The 27,849-nt window shown below is 43.3% G+C and overlaps 1 protein-coding gene across 1 annotated transcript in view; it reads right to left on the bottom strand.

Annotated features, from left to right (window-relative positions):
* Positions 1–9,594: 9,594 nt before the first annotated feature.
* ECHS1 (enoyl-CoA hydratase, short chain 1) overlaps positions 9,595–27,849 on the bottom strand; it is a 30,184-nt gene continuing 11,929 nt past the window's right edge. The window contains 7 exon segments of the mRNA XM_088474975.1: positions 9,595–9,934; positions 10,273–10,340; positions 11,771–11,864; positions 11,866–11,891; positions 15,222–15,326; positions 17,530–17,629; positions 18,532–18,659. Of these exon segments, the coding sequence (XP_088331101.1) occupies positions 9,869–9,934; positions 10,273–10,340; positions 11,771–11,864; positions 11,866–11,891; positions 15,222–15,326; positions 17,530–17,629; positions 18,532–18,659 (587 nt within the window). The 3' untranslated portion in view covers positions 9,595–9,868.

Below are 27,849 nucleotides of genomic sequence, written 5' to 3'. Positions count from 1 at the left end.
CGGATGCGATGAGATAATTAAGTGCCATGAGATGCAGGCGTCTGACAGCTGGCGTTGCAGGAGCATGTCAGGATTGCCTGCATCAAAGTGTAACCACACTGCTGCATATTTCATTCCTAAGGGGATACTGGAGTCCTCTCATCTCTTAGAGGTCACAAATTATACCTCTCAATCCAATTAGTTTGCTCTCACATGCAAGGGGGGAGAGTTGCTGCCGCCAATGGCATTGGAACTCGCCCCTCTAGCGGCCCTATCTCGTCCCAGATACGGGGCTTCAAACAAAAATCCACGAGTCCAGCTGTAACGTAAGTGCAGCATATAGCCACACTTATTCACTGGAACGAGAACTCTGCACCTACTGTAATTTGATTAAGCGCATTATCTAGGAGTAGCACGGATCCCCCCATTGGACATTGGATACTGAATGTAGCCTTAATCAACTTAAAATAATGATGGGAGGGTACTTTTGAACTAAGCAAGCTTCATGCCATACAGTTGCTCTACTTTTCTGTTTGTTTGGGGGGTTTTTTTTGGTGGGGAGGGGTTTGCGAGTCCTACTTTTGTATAAAAATCCGTTATTTAACATTTAGGGGTCAATTCAATTAGAGGCTAGGGGTGACTAGCCTCTGTAAAGGCGTGGAAACACCGGCAACGGCACCTCAACTTGCCCCTCGTGAATCCGCAAGTCCGGATGTACCATAAGTACGACATATAGCCGCACTTATTCGCGCCGCAAGGGGAGGGGTGGCTACCAATGATATCATTTGTGGACAAACAGAAGCACAACTCTACCCACCACCACGTAACTGACCCTAAGGCTGATATGTAAACACAATTTACTTATTTACATTTTTTTGGCAGAGTTTCGCAAAAAGAAAAACATTTGGCCTAGGGGTGATGGGGAAAAAATAATGATACTCTATGGCACAGTGATTCAAGTTTGGGAACCACTGCACTACAAAACTGACCTGCAAAGTGTCAGTACATTTAATCATTTATATTAAATTTTTACTATAAAACGTTAAGTGAGAACACAGCAAGAAAACTGCTATTCACTATCAAGCAGGCTACTCCATTCAAATATATCCTTTAGCCTATATTTCCCCCTACTGGACACTTTTCAAAACAACGCCAATTTCTCAAACATTGGCTATCTAACATCAAACTCATAGAAAATCCAAGAGCATAACAGAATGATCCACTTTCTTTACACAATGGGGGCCTTGTCACAATTATTACACCTTCATGATTTCATTTGTTTTGTAGTCCCTTATAAATACTTTTACAGGACAAAGGCTATAGAATCAGATACATTACTGAAGTTGGCCCATAGTAGCTTGGAATACCCAGATATGCCAGGTGCTAAACACATTTTTGATTTTTTTGCATTCACTGCCATCTACAACTATCAAATAGCTGCAATGTGCACATTCAGGGACATGATGTCATAAAAATATAAGAAATATAATTTGCTAAATGTCTCCACCTCCCATAACTGTGTTGAATGATTTTCCTATTTTAGAACCGCACAGCTTGTCCCATTCACCTGGTACAATATTCTTTGCTTAATATTCCTATTACAGTTACCTGGGCTGAATGAATTAATTGATGTAAAAACCCCAGTTCTCATCTATATATTATTTCATTCCAGGTTAGTAGGAAAGTAGGTGAAAAAAAATAGGAAGAGAACAATTTGTTGAATAGTTAAACAGTCTGGGCAAAGTGAAAGTGGATGTTAACTGACAAATATTTAAATTGTATATAATGCCATATTTAAAAAAATAAAAAAAAATACTTGTACAGGTTGAGTCGCCCATATCCAAATATTCCTAAATACTGAATATTTTTAGAGTGACAGATAGTGACACCTTTGATTTTTGATGGGTCAATGTAATCAAACTATGTTTAATGCATAAAATTATTTTAAAAAGTGTTAAAAAGTGTTCCCGCTAATCCACGGAACCGCGGGGAGGGCAGGGCGCAGTGAGAGCAGGTAGGGAGGCGTCGCGTGTAATCCCCAATGGGGTGTGGCTGACTTGGATGGGGGCGTGTCCTTGTTACACCCCCCCCCAATTCGTCACACTTCAGGACGAGCCCAGCACTTACAGAGGTGCTGAACCTCCCCTAAGCTCTCCCCTCACGGTGAAAAGATGGTGTGCGCATGGCATATATTCATTCATTAGAGATCGGTCACCGCAACTTTTCCCACCCGTGGGACACAACTTTTCCCACCTCGGGTAGGGAAGGAGCAGGCTGTTTTAGAGAGGTGTCAGTAAAAGGGCAGGGCACATTTTCGCCCTTTAAAGTCGGGCAGGGCATGTTGCCCCGCTCAAACAGCCTAGCGTTATAAATATTGTATAACATCATCTTCAGGCTGTGTATAAAATGTATATGAAGCATAAATTAATTTCATGTATATACACAAACTTTGCTTGATGCACAAAATTAGTAAAAATATTGTATAGAATTACCTGCAGGCTGTGTGTATAAGGTGTATATGAAACAAAAAGCATTCTTTGCTTATATTTGAGTCCCATTCCCAAGATATCTCATTATGCTATGCAAATATTCCAAAATACGGAAAAATCAGATATCCAAAATACAGAAGTGTCCTCTTACATCCATGCCCATCATGCTACAAACGTGTGCACGCATTGCGCCATGCGATTACCTGCGATCACACCATGCATTCCTTTGGAGTTGCAGGTGCAAACGCATTGCGCGTATCCGCTCGCAGGAGCACGCCTCACACCATGCGTGGCGCGATTTGCCGCGTACGCAGCAAAGATGCAAGAGGACATATCTGTACTTCTGGTCCCAATCATTTTGGCTATGAGAGACTCAATCTGTAATAGCATTAAAATAAGCAATATAGATTTCTAGATTTTGTGCTCTAGTACAGTTCAGACAGCGTTTTCACCTTTACAACTGTTAAAGATGACAGGAAATATAATTCTGCAATAACCCATAATCCTAGTGGACGCCTACTTCCTCCGATTTTCAGACAACATATTTACTGTCACCACCTGAATTAGTTTGATTTGAGAACTAATAAGAAAATTAGAAGAATACCATTGGGGTACAATTACAAAATTGAACAGAGAAGAAATTATTAGCACAATAGATTATCCTGAGAGCAGCATCAGAGAATAGATACAAGCAAAAATCGCTAGTCAAGGATTTACAGCGCGTAAATGAATAGCAGCGGGCACTTCACCTGGGAGCTACAACGCCGCGTTGGGAATTGAATTTCCCCATAGTTTTTGTGGTTACTAATTGAAAAGGATGAGTAGTTCTTATTTTATGGAGGGGCTGAAAAACAATCTGACCAGAGAACATTCTGACATCGGGGTAAATAATTGCCCTGCTGCTTTTCACAGTGTTACATTTAGGGGCCTCTCATAATGCTTCCAACTTTCCAGATTTATGTGACCCAGGACCAACATAAGTGTTTTTCAAAATCAGACGGGAGTTTAGATCTAATGTTTGCAAAGTCCAGAAGGAAGAATCTTTAATATGTAGAAGACAGTAATGCTGGTATTTGCTGAATATTGTGTAATAGCCGATCTACAGAAAGAAAAAAATAAATAAATAAATCAGTAATGTGGCAAGCATTCTACCTAAACGCAGATCATGTAGGGATACACTGTCCTGGCGCCACAAGATGAACAGACCATTGATGCCTGTCCCCAAGTCTCCACAATAGATATCCTATCATCTAACCCGTTGCACCGAAAGAAAATATTCCCTTTTGTGGGAAATAAACACCTATAACCAATTACGGCATTCAAATCAAGCACCAATTTGATATAATGAGCCCTCCTCCAGCTAAAAGGGAATAGATAATGAGCCGTATTACCAGCTACAATGTGTCTTCATGTTAAATACCTTCGGACATAGAGTAACCAGAGCTCAGTAATTAATACTGATGAAAAGTGGAAAAACGCTAGAGTGAAAACTGACATTTAATAACAGGAGGAGCACAATGTCATTCAGTCATCAGGGTCAGGGAAACAACAGAGGGTTTTAGCTAATTAGGATCTGGGCTTGATAGCAGCTGAATACTCTTGTCACAAACATGTCTTGGCACAGATGGACTTAAGCTTCTGTCTTTCCATCCTGACTCTTCCAGTAATGGAGATCAGGCCTAGCTCATTCGAGCTTTTGTGGGTGTTGCGCTGAAATCAGTCACCAAGCGTCTGCTTCTATTAAACGGCTTTGAATTTTATATTTTGTTTTTTGAACTACAGATGTGGCAGCCCACCAGCTCTCAGTATCTTTGATGGTTGCCTTTTTCCATAAACATATTAGCACTGTAACATAACCATCACTTATGAGATTTTAATATCTCAAATTATGAGTCAGCTGCCAGTGTAGTTTGTTTGAAATAGTAAACAAGTTAATGTGTGAAGTTTCAAACAGAGGTGCATTTTAGATTAGAATCTTCCCAAACTAGTGTCATAGGGGCCTGATATCAGTACTCTGTGCCATTGGGGCCCAGCTCCTCCCATCATCTAATTCTCAGTCCGAGACTTCCCGTTCACATCATGACATTGCCCCTGTACATTGGTGTCCCCAATACCATAATCACGAGTGGGCAGGTCACACCCTCCAACAAGATCAGCACACCCATTTCATGAAATACTTTGTGCTGCTGTGAATAGTCTTCAGGCTGATCCATCACCAATACAAACTGTGATAAACACAGACGGCTGTGATGTAATTGAACACAAGAAAAGTACCTTGGCCTTACATCTATTAACACAGCTTAAAAAGTAGTAATACATTGTAGCGCTGTTATGAGAACAACATTAGATTGTACGGTTGTCCAATACTGTATTCAAAAAGTATGGAATATATGGAAGGAACTACTGTACAATCTATTCATGGTAAAATTTACCTTTGTTAACTCTCTTTCTTCAAAGTCCATAGGGTCCCACAGGGAGACAATGGGGTGTAGGTGGGACCTTGTAGGACCGGACACCAACAGCAAAGCTTATCAATCCTAGGATGCTCCGGTCCTTCACCTATACCCCACCCACAGCCTGAGGGCAACTCAGTTTTGTTAACAAGCCCAAGACAGGAGAGAAGAGAAGGAAAACTGGCACAACGAAGAATCACACAGAGAAGGAAACAACGAAGAATCACACAGAGAAGGAAACAAGTGACCAAGAGAAGAAACCCATAGAAGCCAGGTGTCAGGGCAGGTGCCCTGTGGACCCCATGGACTTCGAAGAGAGAGTTAACAAAGGTAAGTTTTATCATAACTCTCCTTTTCTTCCTCAGGGTCCATAGGGCTCAACAGGGAGACAATGGGGAAGTCCCAAAGCAGGTGTTCAAGGGCGGAAACGCTTCTGAGCTGATAGGAGAACCCTACGCCCGAAGGAAGCATCCTGAAAGGCAAATGTATCAAAGGCATAAAACCTAAGAAAGGTGTGGACAGATGATCAGGTGGCTGCCCTGCATAGCTGTTCAGCTGAGGCGCCACGCCGGGCTGCCCACGAGGGACCCACAGAGCAAGAAGAAAGAGCAGATACTGTAGCCGCACTGGATAGCCAGACTGCGTGTTAGCCTGTGAGATAAGTCATGCGAATCCATCGGAATCGGTATGAATTACCGCCGGCCGACATGGCTGAAAATCCCGATTGTCCGCAGGTATCAAGTAACCTAATCCCCCTAACCCTCCTTAGGGGTGCCTAATCCTAACCTTCCCCCCAGTGCCTAACCCTAATCCCCCTCTTCCCTGCCGCCTAACCCTAAGTCCACCCCGGGGGTGCCTAACCCTAACCCTCCCTTCCCCTAGGCTAACCCTAACCTCCCGGGGGAGTGCCTAACCCTAAGTCCCCCCCAGGAACCCTAAACCTAACCCTCTCCCCCCAGCGGCTGTCCGCAGCGGCGCCCGGCATCACTTCGATCGGGATGCCGGGCGCCGGTCTCCCGACATCGGTAAAAGATTTAAACGCCTGTCATTTAACCCTTGCCGGGATAAAGCAGTCGGGAAGCCGGCTGTCGGGCTTACGTCCGCCGGCTTCCCGACTGCATACAAATCCATCTGGCCAGAGTCTGTTTGTTAGCTGGCCATCCCTTCTAGTGGAATCCATATAGGACGAAGAGGGAGTCCGATTTCCTGATGGAAGTAGTACGGTTCACATAAATCTTTAGAGCACAGATCACATCCAAAGCGGCCTTACCTGCTGAGAGGTCTGGTGATTGAAAGGCCGGAACAACAATTTCCTCATTTAGGTGGAAACGAGAGACCACCTTGGGAAGGAAACCCGGGCATGTTCTAAGAACCACCCTGTCCCGATGAAAGATTAAAAAGGGTGAGCAACACGGAAGCGCCCCTAAATCCAATACTCTACGGGAAGATGTGATAGCCTGAAGAAACAGAGGCCCTGATTCAGAGCCGGTCACATCTTCCTCTAACTTATTTAGACAGATGCCATCTATACGAAATTATTTGTTTTCCTATATTTCTTTATGTCTTTATGCTCCCAATAATCTACTATATAAAAATAAAAATTTCTCCTTGTCATTCTATACAAATCCACAGTTTACAAGCCATGATCGTGAAATTTTACATACGAGCGTATTAAAACACGGCAGAGGCAACTAAAAAAATTTGAAATCGAAATTAATTACTGTTAATTTTTATATAATTAAAAAACACAATTTTTGCATAGCATTCGCCCTCTACAGGTCAGGTACGGAATTAGAAAAGGATTTAGGCCCTGATTCAGAGCCGGACGCTCTTTCAGAGCACTCGCTTTGAATCAGGGCGTTTTTTGTTTTTTTTACTGGAGTCGTTCTCCAGGCCGTTCGCTAAGCTATGGGTGACCACCCACAGCTTTGGCGCATGGCCAGGTGATTGTCGCGATGGTCTCGACCATCGGGCTTGCGACGAAACCCTTGTGGTAGGGTCTCGTCTGCCGCAAGTCCCAGTGACCTTCCAGCTCTAATAGAGCCGGAAGCTCACTACTGACATCACTGGTGATGTCAGTAGGGCCGCCCCCAAACGGCAGGCGTTACTTCAGGAACGCCTCCATTTGCACAGCCACCCCCCCTCCCCGCCTACAAAACGGGGCGAGCTGTCAATATCGACAGCCACCCCGTCTTGTAGTGAGCCCAGGAGTGACGGAGCTGCTGGTGCTCGCGCAGTGGGGGACCATCGACTCGCTTGGGAACGCTGTGCGCTCGCAAGTGGGTCTGAATCAGGCCCAAAGTCTTCACAGTGAGCCACGTGACATCCACTGATTCCAGGGGTTCCAATGGAGGTTCATGAAGTGCTTGGAGCACCACTGGCAAATCCCATGGAGCCACAGAAGGGACATAGGGAGGCTGTATACGGAGAACATCTTGCAGGAAGTGTGAACATCTAGTAGAGGAGCCAGTCTGTGCTGGAACCAGATGGATAAGGCGGTGACCTGCACTTTCAGAGATGCTAGGCGAAGGCTTAGGTCCAATCCAGCCTGAAGAAAGGCAAGAATTCTAGATACCCTAAAAACTTGGGGGTCATAGTTTCTTGGAGCACACCATTGGAAATATGTATGCCAAATTCTGTGATAAATCCTGGCTGAGGCCGGTTTACGGGCCCTGAGCATGGTCTAGACCACAGAGCTGGAAAATTCCTTAGCCATTAAGAGGATGTCTCAAGAGCCAAACCATTAAAGACAGACGGGAGAGGTCCGGATGTAGACATGGACCCTGAGATACTGTTACAGGTCTACCCGTAGAGGAAGGTGAAGAGGAATGTCTATGGAGAGACTCTGAAGATCGGAGTACCAATGGCGTCTGGGCCAAGCCGGAGCTATCAGCAGGACTGTTCCCCCTTCCTGCTTGAACTTCCGAAGAATTTGAGGAAGCAAGGCTATTGGGGGAATGAGGTATGCCAATTGGAAGGTCCATTTCACTGACAATGCATCCACGAAGGATGCGTCGGGGTCCCTTATCCTGGTTACATATACTGCAAGTTTGTTTTTGTGTCTTGAAGCCATGAGAGCCACATCCGACAGACCCCATTTGTCCACAAAGAGCTGAAAGACTTCTGGATGTAGAGACCACTCTCCTGCATGCACGTCATGACGGCTGAGGAAATCTGATTCCCAATTGGGAACTCCCGGGATGAATAACGCGGAGATGGCGTTCGGTCCATGTGAGAATGTGGGACACTTCTGCCATTGCTGCCCGACTCTGAGTGCTTCCTTCGTGATTGAGGTAGGCCACTGCCGTGGCATTGTCGGACTGTACTTGTACTGGCCTGCCCTGAAGAACATCCTGAGCCAGAAATTGGTAATCCTGCTGTAGGATAGCAAACCGGAGATATTGTTGATGAGAAGGCGCTATAGGTACATGTAGGTAAGCGTCATGAATGTACAGGGACTCCAGGATAATAGAGCGGAGGGTCTCCATACGAAACCTGGGCACCCTGATAAACTTGTTCAGAGATTTGAGGTTGAGAATAGGCCGATGAGACCCGTTGAGCTTCTGAACCAGGAAAAGGGTAGAATAATAGCCCCTGCCTCGTCATGAGAAGGAGACCGGAATTATTACTGCTGAATTCAGTAAGGACTGAATGGCTTTTTGGAGCACAGGGCCTTGCTTGGGTCAGATGGTGGCCCTTTGCAAAAGAACTGCTGGGGGGGTCGCCTTGAAGGAAGGATAGAGCATATCCGTGGGAGACCACTTCTCTTACCCAGGCGTCTGATGTGGTCTGACGCCAAGACTGGGTGAATTGAAGAAGTTGGCATATATATATATATATATATATATATATATGAAATAGGAAAAGTACTTTGTAACAGGTACAGAGTACAAAACCACGCAGGTCACTCCAGGCCTTGTGCAAAAAAGATTTCTTTATGGAAGTGTCACATCGATGTTTCGGGACCATGCAGAGTCCCGTCCTCAAGATCAAAACAATATAAAAACAAGTACAAAAACAGGCTTACCTTATATCCCTTGTGCTCTAATTCACACTGCCGTCGGAGGTGAGAGCGGCGTCCACGGCCATCCGGTGACGCACTCCGATGGCGTCATCGCTCCTGTTGGTAAGCGTTGTCATGGTAATCTCATTGACACGCTGACCAGTCTCTCCCTCCGACTTGCAGCTGAAATATACAAATACATAAGCAAGTGATGAGCACTGATACACTATGCTTAGCGGATGGCATACACAGCACAATTCTTAAAAAACACACATTATACGCTACTAAGATAATCTATACCTACTACTACAGAAGTCATAAATTATTCTATTAGCTATTATTCTATTACAAAGTACTTTTCCTATTTCTTCTATAGTACCATTTACAGGAGCACCCAGGCAGTTGATTATTGTAACAAGGGGAGTGACGGACTATTGGACATATATATATATATTTTTTATCATTTTATTTTATTTACTTATTGTCCAGTTTCTTCCCACAGATACTGTGATAAGAAGGGACAGAGCATACGACTGAATAATAATATATACAGTATATATTATATAATGCATTTGCAGTGACCATATAACACGCATAAATCTGCTAAAGTAATGTACGCTGAAATGATATAATCAGCATTTTGAATATCACAGTATAAAAAAACAACCAGGATTTTTACTGAAATACATTTATTGGGCTATGACACAATTCTTACATATTCATTGCTGTATCCTCCACCACTCACCAGGGCAGGACACCACATTGCAGAAAGCGAGAGCAAATGTGTCATGGAAATCCAGATTAAGAATATTAAACTAATTCACTCTCTAAGTGCCGTCTTGGAAGGATTAAGGTTGAGTTTATAAACACTTTTATCATCTGGAATACTATATAATTTTCCTGATTTCAGATTAATCCTGTGTATATTAGTCCCAGCTCACATTCTATTGGTCAGTGAAGTTTGCCTTCCTCTTCTCCACAAAAGCTGTCATGCCTTCTTTCCGGTCATCCTGGAAATCAAATCACATATGGAATTTGCTTCTGTAAGCAGTACATGTTCATTCAAACCAGTCACAAAACAGACACATAGGGCCAAATGTAACAGGGTGAGAGTTTAGAAAATGTGAGAGAAAACTGTCACATTTGTAAATTCAGTCAATGTAATAAAGTCACAGAACAGGAAAACTCGCATGTTTTTCCAGACTCAAAAAACTCTCAAGATTTACGCTATCATCTAGGTGCTTCCTGTTTTGAAAATACAACTTGATCAATGTATTAGTGTGACAGTTTTACTGCTAAACTCTGACCCTACTACATTTGGCCCATAATCTCTAACGCAATCACTTACTGTAGCAAATGTGGAATGGAAAAGTCGTTTCTCAAGTCTGTTTCCTTCGGACAAGGACAGTTCAAATGCTGTGGAGATACAGAATTAGTCTAGCTTTATGTGAGGTCTTGCTAAACACAAATGTCACTGCCAATAAGAAGGTTGCTCAGACCAGGAATGGCTAATATGTACACTTTGCACCACACACAGACAAAATCCTCTTGAGCTCACATTGCAATAAATTCAACATCTGTTTTCTAACACTGCAACAGCTGGTCCAGAGATCCTTTCCTCTCCAGTAGCCTTTATAGCTACCTGGTCCCCATCACCTCTCACCACCACTATCAAGTTGATAACCAACATGTCTAACAACCAGTTTATAACATTAATGGCAGCTATCAGTGTCATTTTGCGCTCTCACCAGTCTTTACAGTCAGTTAGTTCCCCCTAGCTCTCTCTTAAGGTGCGTACACAAACGAAAATCGCCCTGTGTGTCCCCGGCAGGGGTATGCTCAGTGTTGTTAACACTGAGCACTACACTGAACCAAAACAATAACGATTTCATTCAGTGCCGGGCTCCCTCCCTCATCCCAGAACATGTTCAACCTGACATTATCGTCAGGTTGGACAGGAGGTTCGGGCGATGAACGGCAACTACCAACTACAAACGGGAACGCGCACTGGTAGTTGCCGTTCATTGTTTTGGCCCTGAAACTGAACTTTTTTGAACTACTAAACGATAACGACGTCGTTATCGTTCAGTCGTCCAAAAAATCGTCCTGTGTGTACGCACCTTTACCCTCCAAACTAATCTCATTTTCTGGCTGTATTTGTGCTCTATACCTGGCTGCTCTCACTACTGAAAGAGCTGGTAGGCTCTAGTAGGAAGGCACACTATTTGTACAGCCCATATGCTGAACAATCTGGAGCTTACTTTCACTGTAACTTCCCATTATAGTGGATTGTAGCCAAACTGGCTACCTAGTTGGGGATTGTGCGACTTTTTTTTATACAATTCCAGTCCAGAATCTGTGGACTAAGAGGAGATGACGGACAATCACTTGGACCTCTGTTGAGCTGCATGTGTTTTTCCGGCAAGTGATTAACTACTTGCTGCATTGTATTACTTTAAGCTGTGGCGCATACATAATAATTTGACTAACAAAGGGCAATGTACTTCACAATTTGCATTCCTCCGATATACAAAGTGGAATTCTGTTGGACCGACACGTCAGACATTATTGTAAAACTAGTGGTATGTAACTGGATTTTTTATATTGCTGGCAGGAATGGTGAGTGCCCTCTACTTACACTATTTACATTTGTAAGCTAGCAGGACTCTGCTAGCAAATAGGTAAGGGGATTAAGAGACCTGCGTGATGTAAGGCAAACCAGCCACAGAACAGATTGGCACTGCTGGTTTCTTCACTTCGGAACTCATACATAAACCCAATAGATGTCTATCTAGTTTGCTAATATAGTTGCCACAACAAGGTAACAGATTATGGTTTTTGCTCACCTCCACCAACAGCTTCTTTGGCCATTGCCACAATGAGCTTGGAGTTCTTGGCTATCTTTTCCCCACAGTTGATGGCCTCTTCTACAACTTTATCCCACTGGGTACACCTTGCTGACAAGCCCTGCAGGGAGTAGAGCAATAGAAAACAGAAAGAGCGGTTAGTGAGGTAAGAAGTGGACCAGGCATGGACGGTGCTAGAGATGTCAAAGGTCTGAAGGAGAGTATGATCCACGGTGTCGAAGGCTGCAGAGAGGTCCAGGAGGATGAGCAGAGAGAAGTGGCCTCTGGATTTGGCTGCAAGCAGGTCACTGGTGACTTTGGCCAGGGCAGTTTCAGTGGAGTGAAGTGGGCGAAAGCCAGATTGAAGAGGATCAAGGATGGAGTTGTCAGAGAGATAACTGGTGATGCGGCTGTAGACAAGCCACTCAAGTAGTTTGGAGGCAAAAGGGAGAAGAGAAATGGGGCGGCAATTGGCGGGTGAGGACGGGTCGAGGTTGGGTTTTTTAAGAATAGGTGTGACAAGAGCATGTTTGAATGATGAGGGAAAGTTGCCTGTGGAGAGAGATAATATGAAAAGGTGAGCAAGGTGAGAGCAGGCGGTGGAGGAGCGTAGAAGGCGAGAAGGGAGGGGGTCAAGGGGGCAGGTGGAGGGGGGAGAGGACAAGATGAGGGAGTGGACCTCGTCGCCTGTGGTGGGACTGAAGGAGCACAAGGTGGGGTGGCTGGGAGGTACAGATGGTGGGGGAGGTGGGGTTGCAGCAAAGAGATTGAAGGAAATACTGTGACGTTGCCTCAACTTTGGAAGAGAAGAAGGAGGCAAAGTCAAATGCAGTTAGGGAGGATGGGAGGGGTGGAGGGGGGCGGACACGAAGGAGAGTGTTGAAAGTACCAAAGAGGCGGCGGGGATTGGAGGACTGAGAGGAGATGAGCGACTGGAAGGTGGTTTGCTTGGCAAGGGAGAGGGCCGAGCTGTAGGAAGAGAGGACAAACTTGAAGTGAAGGAAGTCCGCCAAAGAGCGAGATTTCCTCCAGAGGCGCTCACTGTGCGCGAGCACTTTTGGAGAAACCAGGTCAGTTTGGAGTGCCAGGATTGTGGTTTGGATTGACGGAGGGGGACAGAGAAGGTGGGGGCAATGGAGTCAAGTGCAGAGGTGAGGGTGATGTTGTAGAAGGAGGCTGCCTGGTTAGGGCAGGCCATGGTTGATAGAGGAGAGAGTCAAGTGATGAAGACTGGACAGCAGGGTCGAGAGTCTCAAGATTGCGCCTGGTAATGGTGGCTTTGGGTGTGGGGAGGAGTGGAGGAGTTGAGAGTGTGAAGGAGAGCAGATGGTGGTCAGAGAAGGTGGTCAGGTTTGTGGACAAAGATGGTGGTCAGGTTTGTGATGCAGCAAAGCTCCAATAATAATTGTCAGACCTCCGGTCTGTTAGAGACGGAACTATCTTCAAAATACTACAACTAGAAAAAAATGATCAGCTATAGGGAGGCACCCATCTCATGCCTCCATCTCCTCCTTAATTATGAACAGCTTCTCAGTGGGACAGATTACTCCCTTACACTGCAGGTCTTCCCCCACTCCATTACACCAAGCTAAACCCCTTCAACATCTATAAGACTGATGGGAGCTCATATGGATCAAAAAGCTAACTGTCTTGGCATTTGAGATGTTACTCACGGTCCCCGCCACTGTGTAGAAATAAGCCAATCCACATTGTGCATTTCTGTACCGCAGGTCACTCAGACACTGCTTGCTTAGAGAAGCACCTCCATCCTAACATGGAAGCCTGCTGCAGCCAAAGCCCCATACACACTGAACGATATTTCTGAATGATATGAACGATAACGACATCGACATATCATTCAAAACGTCCAGTGTGTATGCACCAAGCGATGAACGATGCGCGCTCCCGCGGGTCGTTAACAATATCCCCAGTCGTCAGTACATGCAGCTCAATCTAGGGATATCGTTCACAATGCCATGCTGCCGAATGCCACATGGCCCCCCTCCCCGTCGTTTGTCGTTGATGGCATCGGCGAGTGTGTATGCACTTGTGTACGGGGCATTAGTATTTTGAACATAATACCCCAGTAATTTCATGCATGTTTTTAAACACACATCATGTGATTGTAGTGGGACGATTACATATACAGTAATCCTTTGTTCTGCTAAACCCCAGCACATGTTTAAAAGATTGATAAAAAGACCCCCGATTCCATATAACATATTTACTTTGTTGCACCCAGGGCCTGATTACAGTTTCTGGAATCCCTAGGATAATACATTTGTAATGATGCTAAACACATAGCACTGCGCATATGCGTACTCCGGAAATCGCCATTCATACTGCGCTACTGCTTGTAATGAAGGTTATTCAACTGACACTGACATATTTGATCTTGGCATCTGATGATGTTTGTGGAGTATAAATTAGACTTTGGTTTCTGGGGAATGTGAGGAAGACTCAAAAGATGCTCAGAAGCAGCTCTTTGGCTACCCAAATTTTGGTAAGTTACAGTCCTCTGGCAGTCACTTTCAGAACTTCCCTCAGAACCGCCTCTGGACAGCTGGATAACAAGCTTATTTAATTAAGTTGTGTTAGGCCTTTGCCAGCATATAATGAATTAGGTCTTCAATTTACTGGCCGAGTGCCAACTGTGTGGTGCTCATCCCAAGTCTTGGTGCCCTAGGCTGCCGCCTAATCAGCCTAAGGGTTGATCATTCGCTGGCTGCACCCATCTAAGGATCTGCTTTCTCATAAAACCATGGACCCCAAGTAATAATCGTAGATGCATACAAATAGTATTGCTTTATTTATAAATTACTAATTGGAAGTACTTGCATATCACTTAATAAACAATATTGTAAGTACCAGGATAACACAGGCTTATTTCTGTTATTCTAACTATTGTAACAAGTATTAAGTACAGATGTGTCCACATACATCTTACTTTCTTGCACGTTAAACAGACCTTTTAGTCGCGCCATGCAGTGGCGTGACTCGGTAGCGCCAATCATCTTTTCGTGTACATTTTTACCTTTAAAAATTACCAGTAACTTCTGCTGATTAAAATGATATGCGGCATGCCTGTATTCTGTGTGCGACTGCGGGTGTATCTGCATGCTAAATGCTACGTTACAGTGTTACAGTCGCTGACAAGATGAGGCTGCTTGTGCATCCTATTCGCATTGCTGTGTGAATAAGACACATTTGAAGGTAAAAAACTGCACGAAAAGATGCTTGGCACTACTGAGTCGCACGACCCTCACACATTATGTTTTACTCAACCTGAAGCGCACGGAGGTAAGATGTATGTGGACACATCTGTACTTGCTTGTATGAGGTGATGGAAGCTGCACTACACATTTAACCTGTAAGCTAGCCTTGTGGATAATATCTAGGCCACACCTGCACAGCTTATGTTATCAATAGACTACTGTATGTAGAACTGTACCTGCTTGCTTGGCCTCCTGGGCAGATATACGGTCACCGGTGAGGACCAGTTCCATAGCCAGCGATTTCCCAACAGCTCTTGTGAGCCTCTGAGTTCCACCTGATCCTGAGGGAAAGAAGAAAGGTGTGGAAGTGGGTCAGTGTGCTAGGAATTAAATATATAACAAAAACAAATTGCACGCTCTTCAAAGTGGGCCATCTTCCTCATATTTTAAAAGCTCCTGTATTTATTCCCCACTTTGTAATGTAGTCCCTGTATTTTACCTTTACTCGTGACAAGATGTTAAAGTGCTGCATGCACAGTGGCACTGCATAAGTATAATCATGCGGACAATAGATACTAAACAAATGATATACTGTTGATATTAAATAATCATGATAACAATGGAAATAAACGTGATCAGGTAAGCATCATAATTGATAATCGTTATTTTCCCATTATTTCATCAAAAGGGAGTAAAAAACAATAATTACCCATTGTCTGGAGCACTAAGGACCAACATTAAAATGCATTACTAAAGTCATAATACATATGACAAGTAAACAATGAAAGCAAAATAATTACGCACATTAAAGAATAACATGTCACAGTGTGTAGTGCTGTCCCACTAGATTGTTTTACAACTGTAAAGTTTAAAAAGCAAAACCAATCGGGCAGACTTGCCGGATCGCGCTGGTGCCTGCATCCATCAGGCTATTACATTTCCCCCATCATCTTCGGTTATGGGGAGAGAATGAGCAGAGAATGGACTAAGAAATGCAGAATGTGGATCAAGAGTCTGGCATGAGGAGACATCCGATGCAATGGTGTTGTATTATTTTTCATAATATATATATATATACTGTATATTTTACTGGCAAAGCATAGGTTTTGATGGAGACAGTACAGATAGACAGAGATGCTAATTTAATGTGAAAAGAGACATTGGGGATTATTACAGAATGTAACAGTGTGGCAAGTGAAAGAGCAGTGTTGTAATTAGGGAGGCCAATCCCAGGATTCGGGATTGAAAAAAAACTCAATCCCAGGATTGTCGTGGTTTTAAAGAAAAATTTCCCCCGTTCAGCTCCCACCCTGACTTACCGGGCGGGAGGTGGGAGGCGAAGGCAGGGAAACTACAGCATGGCCATGTTGAGGGGCAGGCGGGCGCTCCAGCCGGTGCCTCTGTCCTCACGTCACGCTGCACAGTGCGCACAGCCGGGGAAAGGGGGAGCCGGGCAGCGTCAGAGCACTCTGCTGGAGGTGCTTAGTGCTGCCCTGCATTAAAAAAAAGAAACATTTATGGCCAATGCCGGGATCGAGATTGGAGGCTTCAAATCCCAGGACTCAATCCAGGACAGGGTAGTTAAAAAGGAGTGAAGATAAGAAGTGGATCTGCCTAATAGTATTAAGGTTTTTATGCAGTTACTTGGCTGTGGGGGTTCATGAGGTAAGCTGAGGCTGCAGGGCAGGCAGTTACAGTGGAATACCCAGAAGGTCAAGCTGGATACACTAAAGAAGAAGTGGTAGAGTGTTGACTATGCTGCCACTAAACTTACTTCACTTGCGTACTGCTTTGACATAAGCAGTACGCAAGTGAAATAAGTTTAGTGGCAGCATAGTCAACAAGATTGCCAATGAAAATGCTGAAGTCAGCCAGTGTGAGTGTATGTAGGTCCCAAGATGGGAAATATGTGAACACGTTAGCACATTTGGCTATAAAGGACTGTATTCCAGCGGTTTGAGTCTAAAGATGAATTGTGGAGAAAGTAGGAGGCCTATTTCGCCATAGTATCTGCCACCAAGTCTGTGGCTGAGGAGAGGCCAACCTGTAAGAGAGAGTTGCAGGCAGTGTCGGACTGGAGCATGAAGGACCCACCGGGAGAATGACTTGGTAGGGGTCCATGCTTTGGGGTGTGGTCAGCTCCTACAGAGGATGAGGCCAGCCTTTACAGAGACCATGTAAGGGACCCTCTAATAGAGTAAGAATGTTTCTTTCAAGGGTACAGTGTGGAAACTGACATTAGAGCAAGTGGTGGGGCCCTCAGGCAGTGTACCCCTGTGAGCCAGTCCAGCCCTAGTTGCAGGAGATGTAGTGTCAGAGGAGGCTGGCCAGGTTTCTGTATTGACAAGGAGACTGAGGGATTTAGAAATGAACAGATCATTGATAGAAGTGTGTGTGTGTGTTCTCGTGTTCCACAGTGCACCGGAAAAGGGTAGAGAGGGTAGTGGAGAGATAAATTACACAGTCTCACAATTAAAATGTAAACAAATGTTATGCTAAGTTCATAGACAATACAATCAAGTAATCATACAAAATAGAATGTACCTGGAATGGTTCCAAGCAAAATTTCAGGCTGCCCAAACTGTGCCTTCTCTCCGGCGTAGATAATGTCACACATCATGGCCAGCTCACATCCTCCTCCAAGCTAGATATGAATACGCACAAGCCATTGCAAATCCTTATTTAGAATGCACCCTCTGACCATTCAACATGATGCCACACTTATTATAAAATAAACTTACATGATTATACTTATCTTTAGTGTTTTCATGGGCCACATGTTATGTACAAAAACTTTCAAGAAAAAAAAAAAAACACAAACAAAAAATAAACAACACTCTTAGGGGCGGATTTAATTAGAGGTGAACAGTCACGTCTGGCGAAATGCACTCACAGCTGCAGTCTTTTCGCCTCATTTGCCTGTGTGTACGCAAAGCTTTCACGTACTTTCATAATGCACGTACCCGCTTTTTGCCGTATTCAATTCCAAAACGCACATGTGCGAATGGCGAAACTAGCAAAAAGGACAGCTTATTTTGGGGAAATCAGTCTGTACCCCATGAAAAGGCTAACTAACCCTGAATATCAATAAAGAAGTGTATTAACAGCCCTAATAAAAGTATTTAGGATACTTAAATTGAGTCAAATGTTATTTGCATTTTGCATAAGTGTTGAAAAATGTTGTAAAGCAATTTCTATTGTGTAAAATAATTGCTGTAGTTAAATTGGGGGTACATTTAAATGGCTACTAGTATATTTTTGGATCTCTAAAGTGCCTTTTAAAAAACTTTTAAAGAAACAACGCTTTTCGCCTCTAACTGAATTGGCCCCTTAATGTACCGTAATGTATCTGGTCATTCCACTGCAAATCAGATTATACAACAGTTTGGAGATAATGCCACTTTTTATAAGAAAAATGGTGTGTAATGCTAACTAAACGGTATACTTACATGCAGTAAATGCAACAACTAAACAGAAGGATCCCCACAATTACATTTTACGATTAGTGAAATGAGGGAAGAGCATGTCCTGCAGGTGATCACTTACTGCATAACCATTAACAGCTGCGATAACCGGCTTCTTCACCGTGGACACGCGATTCCAGTGAGACAGGAAGTTGCCCCCATAACACTCCTGGAAGGTCCTGTTTTGCATCTCTTTGATATCAGCCCCAGCTACCAGAAATAAAATAATCCAATTGTTTTTAGGAAAATATTAATGATTTGGATTAGGTCAAAAAAGGGAATTCTGAACTTTTCTTATTGATAATGTCATATAACACAAGTGTGCTGTATCCCTTAGCAATAAAGATAGGGGGGTCACTATTTTTGATTGATTTGAAAACATCACTGGGAGACTGAGCTTGAGCTTCTCACTGTAAACATTTTAGATTTGTAGACTGTACTACATGAAGAACCTCTTGGCATTTATACCATAACTCTCAACGACGTTCAAGTCCCCATGATGACTAAAATGTGTGCACCACTGCAAACATTATGTAAGGGACATGCGACAGCCCTTCCCTGTAATGCATACCTCCTACACTTCTGTCATTTGTCATCCAATTGGTACCCCCACCCCTCCCCTGATACATACCTGCCCACTTCTCACAGCTGAGCTACACAGTACAGTGACCGTCTGGCAGCGGATCAGAGTGAAGTTCATTCATTCCGATTACCACCCATGCTCTGACCTCACTTCACAGTCCCCATCCAAACAGTTACAGTGAAATGAGGCACAGGACAGATACATGAAGACAGAAGGAGGGGTGAGAGCCACACAGGATTTGTCTTATAGAGATTAGTACATATAAAGCCAACTGAAAAGAGATTTTTTTTTACCACAAATGGAAGCTAGTAATTGTTGGTGGTGCTCCCCAGAGTCAGAAACACCATGCTACAAGTAGAAAAAAGAAAAAGAAGACTCTTGTTTGGGGGCACTACTTGTTGTGTATTCTAAATATTGATAAAACTTAACATTTATTCACCTTTCTTAAAAATAAGTTTGGGCAAACAAGATTCTCCTAAGTGCAGTTCTAAGCCCTGCTGTGATAATATCTGGCCGTTAGCGGCTTCTCTGTGCACTGGAGGCGCGCGGCTACAGCAGCGGGGATCTTTCCTCCACGCTCCTCTCAGGAGGGTGCCCAGACATATAGCAGCTTCTCTGCGACATACATTTCGCCTGCTGTGTGAACAAGCCCCTCCCCAGGTGAAACGTACATCACAGATAAGCCGCTAAACGGCCGGGCATCCTCCTGAGAGCAAGTGTGGAGGAAAGATCCCCGCTGCTATAGCCGTGCACCTCCAGTGCACAGAGAAGCCACTAATGGCCAGGTACCTTCCTGAGAACAGCGCGGAGAGAGATTCCCCGCTGCCAATGCTGCACATTTCCAGCGTTTGTGGCTCAAAGTTTGTGTACATACATGAAATTCATTTATGTTTCATAATCACCTTATACACGCAGCCTGAAAGTAATTTTATACAATATTTTTTATAATTTGTGCCTTAGACAAAGTTTGTGTACAGTGAACCATCAAAAATCAAAGGTTTCATTATCCCAGTCATGCTAAAAATATTCCGTATTTCGGAATATTTGGATATGGGAAACTCAACTGTACAACCTGTGCTACCAATCGTGACAGTATTACAAGCACACAATTGCCGCAGAGAACATTAAGCTGGGTTAACCTGCAAATGGAATGAGCTAAGTATGGCTGACTCATTCATTACTTGTATTTAGCAAGGAAAATTATTCTAGCAGCACTATGCTATCACAGTACCTCAAATGCTAATGCATTGGTATTTTTATGTCTAAGAGGAGCAAGTGTCATAATAACACAGTTTTTATCATCCCCTTTTTTTCTCCTCTATGCTCTTGCAACACTTATCTCTACTTAAAATATTCCTTGTTCCCTGTGACATCGTGGTAATACCATATGATACACTGGAGCTATCATATAATCTCTCTTTGATAGTGAATGTGGATAAAATTTGTCTTGAGTTGATATGAAACTGAGAAATTTCTCTAATCCCTGATAGGACAATAGGAGGCAAACTGATGTATGAGTATATAAGTCTGATGACCATTGACATACAGTGCCTTGCAAAAGTATTCACCCCCCTTGGCTTTTTACCTTTTTTGTTACATTACAACCTGTTATTTATTTATTGTTTTTAACCTGAATTTTAGGTGATGGATCTGCACAAAATAGTCTAATTTGGTGAAGTGAAATGAGAAAAATATATATAAAAAAGAATCTTTATAAATAAAATTCAGAAAATTGGCATGTGCATTTGCTATGAAGCCCCTCAAAAGTTCTGGTGCAACCAATTACCTTCAGAAGTCACATAATTAGTGAAATGAAGTCCACCTGTGTGAAATCTAAGTGTCACATGATCTGTCAGTATAAATACACCTTTTCTGAAAAGCCCCAGAGGCTGCAACAACACTAAGCAAGAGGCATCACACCACGAAGACCAAGGAGCTCTCCAAACAAGTCAGGGACAAAGTTGTTGAGAAGTATAATTCTGGGTTGGGTTATAAAAAAAAACAGGATTTTGGTACTTACCGTTAAATCCCTTTCTCCGATTCCACAGGGGACACTGGAGTCTCAGTACAGTGGGGGGTATAGATGTGGGATAACCAGGAGCTGGCACTTTAATAAATTTGAATAGTAGCTAGCTCCTCCCCCTCTATACCCCCCTACAGGTCAGTCTAAATAAACTGTGCCCGAGGAGAGCTGGAAATAGAATAAAAGAGGAGAAGAGAACTAGAACATACATAAACAACAAGCAAATATGCAAACAAATCAAGCAGACCTTGAAGAAAAAACTGACTGCCCAAACCTGGCAGGACAATAACAAATGCAGGTGGAACAGCGCCGGGTGGGCGTCCAGTGTCCCCTGTGGAATCGGAGAAAGGGATTTAACGGTAAGTACCAAAATCCTGTTTTCTCCTTTATCCACTAGGGGACACTGGAGTCTCAGTATAGTGGGGACGTCCCAGAGCTCACATCCCGGACGGAAGAGTGCTGAGAACCCTACAAAACAGCACAGGCCATACTGTGAAGCAGAAGCCACAAACGTGTCAAAACGGTAAAACTTTGTAAAAGTATGCCGGCCCGCCCAAGTGGCCACTCGACAAATCTGGGTCAGGGAAACCCCGCGGGCAGCCACCCACGAAGGACCCACCGAGTGCGTAGAATGCACTGTGATTGAAGTAGGTGGTTGCTTTGATGAAGCCAGATAGGCTTGTCTGATTGTCAGACAAATCCATCTAGAAATAGTAGCCTTAGAAGCCGGCCAGCCTGGCCGCGCCATAGCATATCGAACAAACAGCGTATCCGACTTCCGGATAGATGCTGTCCTATCAACATAAATCCAAAGAGCCCGGACAACATCTAGGGATCTGGTAGCCGAAGAATCCTCTTTAAACATCGGACTACGATCGGTTGGTTGATATGAAGCACAGACACTACCTTAGGCAAAAAGGATAACTGCGTACGTAGCTCAGCCCTATCCTCATGAAAAATGAGGTAAGGCGAACGACAAGAAAGTGCCCCTAGCTCAGACACACGCCTAGCAGAGGCAAGCGCCAACAGGAGAACCACTTTCCATGATAAAAATTTTAATTCCATTGTTTGTAAAGGTTCAAATAGGGAAGATTGGAAAAAAGAGAGGACCAATTTCAAATCCAATGGGGCCGTAGGAGGCCCAAACGGAGGTTGTAATCTTGTAAACCCCTTGTAGAAAAGTCTGGACATCCGGTAATAATGCTAGTCGCTTTTGAAAGAAAATCAATAAAGCCGATACTTGAACTTTTAAAGATCCCAGACGAAGACCTGCTGATAAACCAGCCTGTAGAAAACAAAGCAGCCTGGCTAAGTTTAATTCTGACGGTGACGCACCCTTGCGTTCACACCAAGCGACATATGCCTTCCATATGCGATGGTAGTGCTTAGAGGTAACTTCCTTTCTAGCCCTTAACATAGTAGGAATCACCCTGGAAGGGATACCCTTCTTTCTTAAGATAGCCCTTTCAACAGCCACGCCGTCAACGAAGCCGCTTTAAGTCCTGATAAATAAACAGACCCTGTTGCAGTAGATCTTCTTGCAGAGGAAGAGGCCACGGGTTGTCTATCAGTAGAAGACGTAGATTGGAATACCACACCCAGTCTGGAGCCACCAACAGAACCTTTACCCCTTCTCGTTTGATTCTTTGAAGCAGACGAGGAACGAGTGGGAGTGGTGGAAACAGGTAGACAAACTGAAACCGGCAAGGAGCTGTTAGAGCATCCACCGATGACGCAGTATCAATCGCACCATGTGTTGGATGGAGGTGACTTTTTCCTGCGGAAGAAATACCTTCTGCTCCACTGTGTCCAAAATCATCCCTAGAAAAGGCAGACGCGGTGTAGGCTGCAGATGAGATTTTTGGTAATTCAGGATCCATCCGTGTTACAACAGCAGACTTCTGTGTTACCCGAATGTCCTGCAGTAATTGAGACTGACGAAGCCTTGAGGAGTAGGTCGTCCAAGTAAGGGACGATAGTAACCCCTTGTATCCGAAGAAGGGCCATTATTACTGCCATGAGCTTCGTGAACACTTGGTGTAAGGCCTGGAATTGAAAATGAGAGGCCCTCACTGCTAACCGCAGGAATGTCTGATGAGGAGGCCAAATGGGAATGTGGAGATAAGCATCCTTTATGTCTAAGGATATGAGAAACTCGCCCCTCTCTATCCGCAAATAAGGATTGAGATGTTTCAAGTTCAGAATGGATCTCACCGAGCAGTCTGGCTTGGGAACCACAAACAAGCTGGAATAAAAGCTTTGACCCTGCTCGTGGATAGGGACATGCACTATTACTCAAGAAGACAGTAGCTTTTGTATTGCCTCCTATATAACAACCCATTTGTCCGCAGATGCCGGCAAAACGGTTGTGAGAAAAACGAGGTTGGATCTGAAAATCCAGCTTCAACCCCTGAATAATGATGTCCCGGACCCACGCGTACTGGCAAGACTTGATCCAAACTTCCTTCAAGTTGCAAAGGCGAGCTCCCACCCTGGGGTCCCCCAGGAGAGAAGGGAGCGCATCATGCTGGAGGCTAAACTGAAGCCTCATCCTGCTGGGAGGAGGATGCAGTGGCTCTACCCCTGCCTCTGGGACCACAGGAGAAAGCGGGAGCCCCTGAATCTCCCTGAAATACGAAAGGACCGAAAGGACGGTCCGGCAAAGGGCTTCCTGAGGGGAGGAGCAGCAGATGGGAGATAAGTGGACTTACCACCTGTGGCTTGAGATATCCACATATCCAGTTCCGTTCCAAACAGAGCTTCTCCTCTGAATGGAAGCGCTTCCACGGCTCTCTTGGATTCTGCATCCGCCTGCTATTGTCGCAGCCACAGGGCTCTGCGGGCTGAGACAGTCAAGGCCAAGGATCTAGAGGAAAGACTACAAATATCCTTAGAAGCCTCTCCAAGAAAAGCAGCAGACTCTGCAATCTGTTCTGCTAGAGGAACCAGATCCTTCGCCGGAGCCCCAGTCTTAAGGCCCTCAGCAAGCTGCGTAGCCCATGCTTCCACCGCCTTGTTGACCCAACAGCTGACTGATGTGGGTCGAAGAGACACCCCTGCTACAGTGTACATTGACTTCAAGGTAGTTTCTAACTTCCTGTCAGAAGACTCCTTTAAAGAAACTGCACCTGGAACAGGGAGCACTGTCTTTTTAGACAGACAGACGTGACATTGAAGGGTCCACTGACGGAGGTGTTTCGCATAAATGCCTGCTTTCTGCAAAAAAGGGATAGTATGATAAAAGCTTCCTTGAAATCTGAAACCTTTTATCAAGGTGTTTCCACGCTGAGGTAAGGATCTTATCCAATTCCTCAGACACAGGAAAAGAGGCTGCCAGTCTTTGGTTTTTTTTTTAAAGATAGACGGCCTAACCTCTACAGGATCCCTGTCCCTGATATACAGGATCCGCCTCCTCTTGCGCCTGTTCCTCTATAGGGTCCTGTACCTCCCCATCCTCCGTATCAGGCATGTCGTCCTCTTCCGGATCATTCCACATAAGAGGATTCGGTATAAGTCTCCTGGTAGGGACACTAGAGGACGATGCCACGGGAGGAACCTGGGCTTACATAACCCTTGTGAGACAACACAAAAAGGGAAAGAGTCCGCACAGACCACTTTCTCTATATCATGAAAGTAGTTTATATTATGTCCTACCCCTTACAAATCATAGGCTATTCTACTTATTTATCACCAAGGGGGGGTGCACCTAGGAATAAATGGATACCAAAAGAAGGGAAAAGAAAAAAGTATTCCTATCACAGGGCACTCCAGGACAAATATAATATATTCAAATGAATCTGATTCAACCTAATCACAAGCTATAACAGTGACCTAATTAACAACAATTGTTTAAAACTTAACCTTTAATAAATCCTTAAAATAGGATGCCGCGAAATATTATTATGTATTTTTAATAAAATGTATCAATTATCAATACCACTATTACACGTCCTATATATTGTGTATTTGTTCGACTAACCACATTGATTTATGTGATATCACGTCTCATATGGGCGTCTGTAGAAAACGGACAAATGTAACTTCAAATTCCACTATATCTATGTTAATGGGAGGTCCTATAATAGAATCCTAACTGTCCCACTCACAAATGGATACTAAATTAGGGGATATATCAATCCAATACATCATGAGGACCTTATTGTCATATGACATCCGTCCTATATATAGCAAGGTCACCTAATCAAAAGGATAGCATGTACATAGTGAATTCACACATAACTATATCAGCCTTATTAATTAATTGCGCTTTGCACTAGTCTCCCAACACCGTATTGTAATGATGGATCATGGACTGATGCTATGTTATAAATGGGCATATAATTCATGCAATGCTGCTATTACTTATTCTCAAAAATAAGTTGCTGTTCCACAACAGGTCCGTTATATTTATATCCACTAATCTTGTAACTAGATGAAATCAGTATTATGGATACAATGTGTATATTATTACTGAGATGACCCTTGAGACAGTGTAGCTCTTATACTGCCATAATTACAAGTAAGCTCTGTGATAACAAATGCACTTTCTCTTTATTGAAAGACCTATACATATTAGTACACAAATATATATCCCATTATTAAATTACAGAGAAAGGCCTGACATCTGAGTGTCTGATATTGTAATGCTATATTATGAATAATATAATGAGATGATCTATCCCTTTAATATCCATATCATTAATATCTACTAATCTTATGAATATATGGGATCAGTATTATGGATACAATGTATACAATGTTACTGAGGTGCCCTTTGAAACAGTGTAGCTCTTGTTATGCCGTAATAGCAAGTAAGCTCTGTAGTAACAAATGCACTCTCCTTTTACCAAAAATCATATGGACCTTTGTACACAGATAAATATCCCATTAATAAATGATAAAGAGAAGCCTCACAGCTAAATGACTGTTAGTGTGATATAGCGGGCAACACTGATATCCACTAGTATTGCCAGTACTCTCTAACTAAATGTATTGACATAAATGTCAGAGTACTATCTATGCAGGATCACACGCGCCGGCTCATTATGTCCTGTAGTCTAACAGACGCCCTTAACTATTAACAACATGTAATTTTGAATGGTGGTTAATACATTTAGACAAACACTATACACAGGGCTGCCATCAGAAATGGTGGGGCCCGGTACTGACAAATTAGGCAGGGCCCCCCTCACCCCGGAGTATGGGGCAGAAGTGGGTGGAGCTGTGGATGTGGGTGGAGCTACTTTGGGGGTGAGAGACAGGGAGGGCTGGACCTATTGGGGGCACAGATTAATCGTTCGTAAATTCTGTTATATTACTTGCTGACATTTTTATTTGCATGTTTTTAATTTAACATATCTAAGCACAAGATGTTTTGTGTGTGAATATATATATATATATATATATATATACATATATATAACATACATACAACAAACAAAAGCCTCTGGTGCTTAGCTATATTAAATTAAAAACATGCAAATGTAAGTGTCAGCACAGCAAGTAATATAACAGCACTTACTCACATGTATGTGTATGATTTTCTATATATAAATATATATATATATATATATATATATATACATACACATATACACACACACTGTATATACACAGTGTATATACTGTATATATATATATATATATATATATATATGTATATATACACGACTGCTGCTGATTGGCTGACAGCCGTTCCGCGAGCAGCTGTGATTGGCTTGCGGACAGCTCCATGTATTAAATACCACCAAGTCACTTTACTTCTTTGGCTGCCTCCGGTGCATTCCAGCAGTGATGTGCGGTACCGCACATCACTGCATTTCACAACTTCACACTTCCGCTACCCGGGCCCCCTCTCTCTGCGGGCCCGGGACTGGAGTCCCCGCAGTCCCCCCCGATGGCGGCCCTGACTATACACGCCAATCAGCGTGCATCGCGTGTCTCCTGACGCGTGTTTCGCTCTGTGGCTTAATCACAGGAGCAACCCGTCCGTCGGGTTGCGAGATCCTATATTCCTCGTAGCCACCAATCAGCTTGCTGCATTCTGACTGATGGGGCTGTTGGCCAATCCACTCAGCCTGTCAGAATTTTCATTGGTTGCCAGGGTCTAGCAGTGATTTCCACATAGAATTGGAGTATACCTTTAGACTGACAAAAAATACATCCAATCAGCTGAGACTGTCAGTGATTCAATGGGTCAGCACATAATCTTGGCCAAAATACAAAGATCTATTAACGTTAAACATCCTAGAGTGACATGATATATTGTAGGGAGTAATCACTATAACAAATACTCCATACATTCCTATATAATCCATAATGAAGAGATAATTACAATGAATATTGTATCGATATACCACCATAAAAATTAAACATAACCCAAGTTATCAATATATAACAGGACTATGGTGATATATTTCTCACCTATAACATATAATAATATATAATATTTATTAATTAATATACCCAATCTATACTAATAATAATGAACAATATAAAATAAATATATATGTACACCCACGATACTATAAATATTAATTTGGATAAAAATAATAAAATTATAAGTGAAACCTCAAATATATAATTTATAATAATCCCCATCACTAATAATATGCCCTTTATAAATTACCTCTTAATCTAATAGTGATAGTTGTGTATAAACATATAACACAACAATGTGCATATATACTAAAAAATAAATAACCAATATACTTTATAGTAATGTATTAAAAACTTGTCCCAAATCATTATTAAGGAGTGTATAATAATAGTAAGAGTGTCCCTCATATAAAAAG

The sequence above is a fragment of the Taudactylus pleione genome, unplaced genomic scaffold, assembly GCF_031769625.1.
Source record: "Taudactylus pleione unplaced genomic scaffold, aTauple2 ptg000157l, whole genome shotgun sequence".
NCBI lineage: Eukaryota > Metazoa > Chordata > Amphibia > Anura > Myobatrachidae > Taudactylus > Taudactylus pleione.
The sequence above is the reverse complement of the archived record's forward strand: the minus strand, read 5'-3'. Positions and strand labels throughout refer to the sequence as shown.